Here is a 7,094-nt window from a genome sequence, read left to right on the forward strand (position 1 = left end):
AAGATGAATAGTCACCTTCTCCAGGTGATCAGCATGCACGCCAAATTTTGAGATGCGTTTACCTCCCAAACTTCACTTAATCACTCCCATTTAATTAATGACTTCATCCATTCATTTCTAACTCGCGGTGTTTATTTTGCTTTAGGTACGCATGCGCACTCCTGGCGGCTGGAGAGCGCCGCTCGCCCCGGCGGTCCCGCCTCCTGAGGCCGACGATTGGCCGGCTCCGCCAGCGCGCTCCTGATTGGTGCTGCGGGCCGGGCCTCGCTGCCCGTCAAAGTTGTGAAAGCGGCGGCGGGCAGCATGGCCGCGGCCGCGGACTCGCTTTCCCGCGCCGACGCGCCGGCAGTGCGGTTGCCGCGGTCGCCGCCGCTCAAGGTGCTGGCGGAGCAGCTGCGGCGCGACGCGGAGGGCGGCCCGGGCGCGTGGCGGCTGTCGCGGGCGGCGGTGGGCCGCGGGCCGCTGGAGCTGGCGGCCGTGTGGATGCAGGGCACGGTGCTGGCGGCGTGCGGCGGCGAGGCGCTGCTGCGGGACCCGAGCGGGGTCTTCTCGGTGCGCGGCCTGGAGCGGGTGCCCCGCGGGCGGCCCTGCCTCGCCCCAGGTAATACCGGAGCCTCGGCGGCGCCCCTTTCCCCCCTCTGCCGCGAAGTTGCCGAGCCCGGACTCGAACCCGGCTTTGGCGCTTTGTACCTCCCCTGGCCTGCGCACTTGCGGGTCGGCCGCCTCACTACCCTTCCTTCCTGTCTCTCACTGGGTCAGGCTTCCTGATGGTAAGCATCACCTGCGGCCCGGTTAAAAATACAGGATCCTGGGACCCTCCCAGCCCTCGTAGAGGGAATCTCCAGGGGAGGGGCCCCGGCATCCGTGTTTGTCACAAGCCCCCTCCCCACAGGTGATTTTCTTTTTCCCATCAACTTTTGGGAAACACTATCCTAGGACTCTTCTGCTCGTCCTTATCGTCTGTACTCAAAGGTACCTTTCCAGGGAAGCCCTCTACTCCCTGCGAACAGGGAGACCCTCCTGTACCTCTCCTTCCTGGGACTGTCTTTGGCTGTAGTAGTTCACTAATGTCGGCCCCTCCTAGACCACTGCTGCTCAAACTTGAGCGTGCATCAGACTCACCTGGAGGGCTTGTCGAAGCTCAGGTGGCTGGGCTCCACCCTCAGGGCTTCTGAGTCGGTGGGCCTGAAAATCTGCATTTCTGACCCTCTCAGGTGATGCTGTCGCTGCTGGTCTGGGGGCCACACTTGGAAAAACCCTGGGTCAGACTGAGCTGCCGGAGGGCGGGAGCTGTGTGGTTGACAGCTGTGGCCTCAGCATCTGGCGCAGTGCCTGGCACACAGGGCTCTAAGAGCCAGTTGTTTTGATTGACAAGCATTGGGCACCCAGGATCTCATGTCACTCATTCACTGGGCTGTTAATTGAGCATGGGTTGGACATGAGGCCCCATGTGTGGCACTAGGCTGCAGCTCCAACCCAGATAGATACGTCCTGGCTGGGCGACAGACTGACAGCAGATTTCCCCGAGGATTTTTGATCCCTGTGGAACCACAAGGAGGTGGTCCAGGGAGGTTTCTGGGCCAAGGAGGTCTGAAGGACCAGTGGGCCTTTCCTCTCCTTGGTTCCTTCTCCCGTGAAATCAGGCCACATTCCCTTCTTTTTAAGACCCCTTCCTGCTCAGAGTCTTGGACACTAACCAGAGGCAGATAGGTCCCGTGGCCTGTCCTGGGCTGCTTTGGGCTCAGACTTAGGTTGAGTTCCTGGCTTCACCCCTTCCTAGCTGAGCTGCCTGGAGCAGGTTGCTTAACCTTTTTGGATTTATAATCCTTTCTTAAAAAGGGGATAATAATTCCTCCTGTTGGGTGGATTCAATAAGTAAACAATCGCCTTAACTCAGCGCTTAGCTGCTTAGCTCATAGTAAGGGTTCAGAAAATTTGACTCTTGTTATCATCCACTGTAACTTGCTGCTGCTCCCTACTCCCTGCTCCCCTGTGTCCCTTACCCCTCAGCCTCTGCCCTCAGCTGCAGTGCTAAACTAGCACAGGATCGGTGAACTGCAGGCTGCCTCTTTTCATGCACTTTGCAAACTATACACAGTCTTTACATTTTTAAATGGTTGAAAAAAATCATGACATGTGAAAAATTACATGAAATTCAAATGCCAATGCTCGTAAGTGAAGTTTTATTGGAACGCGTTGGTAACTTACATATGTCCAGGACTGCTGTCCCACTACATCTATAGAGTCGCGTAGTTGTGACAGAGACCTTACGGCCTGAAAAGCCTAAAATATTTACTGTCTGGCCCTTTGCAGAAGAAGTTTGCCAATCCTTGGCTTTAGACTTGGTGTAAGTCATAACCCATGCTGCTTGGTGTCTTGGCCCCCAAGCAAAGCCCCTCGAAGGCAGGCTTGGGCAGTCTGCATGTCTGGTCCCACCCAGCCCTGACATACACCTGGTACCCAGTAGGTACCTCAATGTTTGAACAAATGGGCATCAGTGAACCTGTGTGACACACCCACCGGCCTGAATGCACCCTAGCAGGGGCCATGTCACTTCTTCTTGCTGTTTAATGCCAAGTCTTATTTGGCAAAACTGAGTCACTGCCTCCAGACAGGAAGCCATGGAAGTAGGCAGGCCACTAAAACACAAGTGATACTGTAGGCATGAGCATAGGGCGCTGTGGCACAGAGCAGGGACAGCTGGTCCCGGCCGAGGGGTCAGGGAAGGCACCCTTGAAGAGGCAGCACTGAAGGATGTGTTGGAGGTATCTGGGGACCAACCCTCCTGGGTTGCCCAGGACTGAGAGGGTCCTAGGATGTGGGGCTTTCCGTATTAACACTGGGGCAGTTGGGCACCCCGAGTCCACGTGCAGTGGGAGGAGAGTGCTCCCTGGAACGGCGAAAGGTAGGCAGGTCCCATCCTGACCAGCTTCAGTGGTCACCTGCGGAAGGACCTGCCCGCTTCAAGGCGGACTTGAACTCTACTCGCCGTGCCTGTGCACCAGCTGTTCCCTGCCCCCTTCTCTGGCACATCCAGAAGTTTGTGTCCATAAACCCCAGGTGCAGAGTGGAAACTCTCCCTGCCCTGGAGTTGCTCCCAGTCTGCAGGGTGGGGGGAGCAGAGAAACAGATGACCCAGCCTCACTGTGACCTGCCAGATTCCGGAGGCAGTTGGATTTGAGAACGAGGGCTGCAGCAGGGGGTGGGGATGGGTTTGAGGAGGACAAGGCCCGCGGGACAAGCGGGAGCCATTGGCGTGGTCAGGGCTACCCAAGGGAGGGGGGTATGGGGAGGAGGGCAGGTGGTGGGGGCTGCTTTGCAGGGAAAGGGGGAGGGGTGGGCAGAATGAGCGGGACTCCCCGGTTTGGGCGATCTCATGCCCCAAGCTCATCCGTCCAGTGTGTGCCCTCCTAGCAGACCCCCTGGTCACCTGGTTGGGGCCTCAGTCATTGTGTTTCTGGCGGCTCCATCTCTACCAGCACGTTAGGGCCGTCCAGAGGGATGGCAAGCGCGTTTTTAGAACTAGCCTCTGTCACTGGGGCCCAAGCATGTGAGTTCAGAGTCACAGAGCACACCCTGCCAGGGGCTGAGCACCCGAGGGTCACGGGTCAGCTTGCCTGGCTTCCTTCAGTCAGCCCGGGGCCCCACGTGCAGTGTGATAACAGCGGCCTCTCAGGGCCCTGCGGCGGGGCTGGCTGCGTGCCTGCCCTTCCTGCAGCGTTGGGAGTTTTCTTTTACACAATCGAGTTTGTGTGATTAAGACTGGCCAAGTTTTGCTTTCAAGGAGAGAGTCACTTCCCCAAGGGGATGGGAAGAGAATCACGGTGAATATGTCATTAGATCATCCCGGTGGCAGCCTGCCCTTTTGTGGATTTGCTCCTGTGTGCCCAGCAGTGTCGGGATAAAGCTGGAGGTGGCAGGGATGAGTCCTGGGCAGCTGGCACAGTGGCGGCTCGGGGATGCTGCTGGCCCAGCTTTTTTGGCAACGTTGAGGGAGAATTGGATTAGCTTTGGGGCTGTCAGGGGGTGTGTCTGCAGAAAGAGGACCGTCCTGTGCAATGAGACCAGTCACATACTCTGGAGCATTGAGCAAGGAACAGGATTAGAGAAAAGCTTGGGTTTTCTGCCCCTACCTTAGAGGAAAATAATTATAACTCAAACTCTGATGCAAGAGTCTCTTCCATCTCTTGGGCTTGGTTACTGTGTGCACGATGATTTCATTTAACACATTAAAACCAGAAACCAAAGGTGATACAGATGTCATCCTCCAAGTTAAATGTTGTAGTTAATATACATGTGCATCCCGATCACTGACTGCCTTGCATTTTGATATCTACTATCTGAATGTTTTTCTGTCCCTAACTTCCCTCTCTCTGACCAACTTAGACTCTCTGGAGGACCGGATCTGTTTCCTCCCCACCCTCTTATGATGAACGGTAACGATGGGCTTTTCTTCTTTTTCCAGGAAAGTATGTGATGGTGATGGGCGTGGTTCAGGCCTGCAGCCCAGAGCCATGCCTTCTGGCTGTGAAGATGACAGATCTTTCTGATAATCCCATCCATGAAAGCATGTGGGAACTAGAAGTGGAAGATTTACAGAGGAATATTCCTTGAGGTTGGAACCGTCCTTAAAAACACCTAGAATTTCTGAAACAATTTAGGCTCTTATAACCCTGCGGATTTCACGGGACATTGTTCAATGTGTATTTCTCAAAAGTTTCTCCGCTTTGCTTTGGTTGACCAAGGAGTCCAGATGTAGGAATTTGAAAATGCTGGGATCCTTCAGTTAACACGCCTCCGCTGCCCCTTGCTCTGTGTTTGCTGATGAAAAGCAGATGCTATGCGGTTTTGTTTTTTTTTTCCTTTTTGGTTTGTGTGTGTGTTAATTCTCTCTCTCTCTCTCTAAAGTACACAGAAATCTCACGTTGCATTTTCCAGATTTTACGAGTGATGACACTTTTTCCGTGACTGCTGCATGTCCGTTTTACGATGCAAAATTTGACTCCCAGTCATTGCCCGTGGTGACTGAAGTGCGGCTACGGGCAGGAAGACAGGCTGTGTAGAAACGGAGTGACGCCATGGCTCCTCGGTGTCCTCGTCAATGGCCGCCCTGTCCAGTTTGCAAGTCACGTGGCAATTCCCAGCGGCAGGCACGGCGGCCCTCGAGGATGCAGGTCCCTTTATGCTTCGCACGAGGCTCAGACACGTAAGGTCCCTTTCCCTCCGTGAAGGCGACACGTTCTTCCTTCTCTCGGAGATGTTGAGCCGTTTTCAGATTTTCTCGTTGAAATGAAAGAAGGTTGAGAACAACTTTCAGGCCTTAGCTAAACTTCCGCTTCGTGACTTTTGGCAAGACGCTGCAAGGGGGCGGCCTCCTCCCGGTTCGAGGTCCTACGTGTTTTGTGTGGAATGGCCTTTCGTCATGTTTGTATTGAACGCCGGGTTTCTGCGAGCTGCTTGTCACCCGTGCCTGATTTTTCTTTAGATTTGTAAACGTCAAGGGAGTCGGATCACGTTCTGACATTGCCATGCAGTTTAGTCTGATTTTTACCACTAATAAATTTTTTTATATGCTGTTTTTTTAAAAAATAGACTTTACTTTTTATAGCAGTTTTAGGTTTGCAGAAAAATGAAACAAAATACTGAGAGTCCCCATATATACTCCACACTCACACCCCGTCCCCCATTATTAATGCTAACGTCTAATATAGGGTGGTGCCTTTGTTACAGGTGATGGGAGAATACTGACATACGTTCCTGTTAATCAAAGTGCACAGTTTACATTAGGGGTCACTCTTGGTGTTACACAGTCTGGTATTAACAAAAGCATAAGGACATGTATCCACCGTCACAGTGTCTGCAGAACGATTTGCCCTGACATCCTCTGAGCTCTGACATCCGCCCCTCCACTGCCCCCAACTTGGCAACCACTGACCTTACCTCTCTATAGTTTTGCCTTTTCCAGACTATCATATGTATTGACAGTTGGATCATTCAGTACGTAATTTTTTTCAGACTGGCTTCTTTCACTTAATACACATTTACGTTTCCTCCATGTTGTTCAGCAGGTTGATAGCTCATTTCTTTTTATCGTTGAATAATATTCCACTGTATAGATGTACCAGAGTTTATTAATACTTCACCTATCAAAGGACATCTTGTTTGATTCTAATCTTTGATGATGATGAATAGAACAGCTGTAAACATTCATGCCCAGGTTTTGTGTGGGCATAAGTTTTCAACGCATTGGAATAAATGCCTAGAATTGTAATTTCTGGGTCATATGGTTAGCCTTGTAAGAAACTGCCAGACTTCTTCCAAAGTGGCTGTATCATTTTGCATTTTCACCAGTAATGACTTAGACTTCCTGTTGCTCCATGTTCTTGTCAACATTTGTTATTGTCAGTGTTTGGGATTTGCTGTGTTTTTAAACATAGCATTGTCTTTTTTTTTTTTTTTTTTTTTTTTTTTTTTTAGAAAACCCAACACTGAGATATAGCATTGTTTTTTGAAAGTGGGGCAGATTGAAAAGTGCATTGTTTTTGTTGCCCACATGCAGTTTGTTTTGAACTGGTTTATGTTCACAGTTTGGGGGTTTTCAGGCAATAGTGCTGAGCTTTCGCAGTTTCGCAGTCCTGTAGGCCTGAATTTGAGCCCGTTATCTGTCACTGAACTTGCTGTGTGACTATGAGCAAGCTACCTAACCTCTCTGTTCTTCAGTTTCTTACAAAATGCAGATTTATACACAGCTTATAGCACCGGTGGGAGGAATAAATGAAGATATATGTAAATCACTTTTACATAGTGCTTGGCACATGGCAGGCATCAAATCATTGTCGCTGGGAAGAGGAACAGTGAGTTCTTGCTTATATCCATCAGTTGCCTTAAAAAAAAATGCACAGGGCCGGGCGCTGTGGCTCACGCCTGTAATCCTAGCTCTTGGGAGGCCGAGGCGGGCGGATTGCTCAAGGTCAGGAGTTCAAAACCAGCCTGAGCAAGAGCGAGACCCCGTCTCTAATATAAATAGAAAGAAATTAATTGGCCAACTGATATATATATATAAAAAATTAGCCGGGCATGGTGGCGCATGCCTG

General features: G+C 51.5%; 1 protein-coding gene across 2 annotated transcripts; it reads left to right on the top strand.

The window, feature by feature from the left end:
• Positions 1-275: 275 nt before the first annotated feature.
• Positions 276-5,589, top strand: RMI2 (RecQ mediated genome instability 2). Of its 2 annotated transcripts, XM_075995102.1 has the most exons (3): positions 276-601; positions 4,466-4,615; positions 4,939-5,589. In XM_075995102.1, exons 1-2 carry the CDS (start codon positions 304-306, stop codon positions 4,612-4,614), a joined length of 447 nt encoding a protein of 148 aa, XP_075851217.1. In that variant the 5' UTR covers positions 276-303; the 3' UTR covers position 4,615; positions 4,939-5,589. The 2 variants fall into 2 exon arrangements, with proteins under 2 accessions (XP_075851217.1, XP_012640158.1); XM_012784704.3 differs by having other exon boundaries at positions 4,466-5,589.
• Positions 5,590-7,094: the final 1,505 nt, after the last annotated feature.

Source organism: Microcebus murinus, chromosome 19 (genome assembly GCF_040939455.1).
Source record: "Microcebus murinus isolate Inina chromosome 19, M.murinus_Inina_mat1.0, whole genome shotgun sequence".
NCBI lineage: Eukaryota > Metazoa > Chordata > Mammalia > Primates > Cheirogaleidae > Microcebus > Microcebus murinus.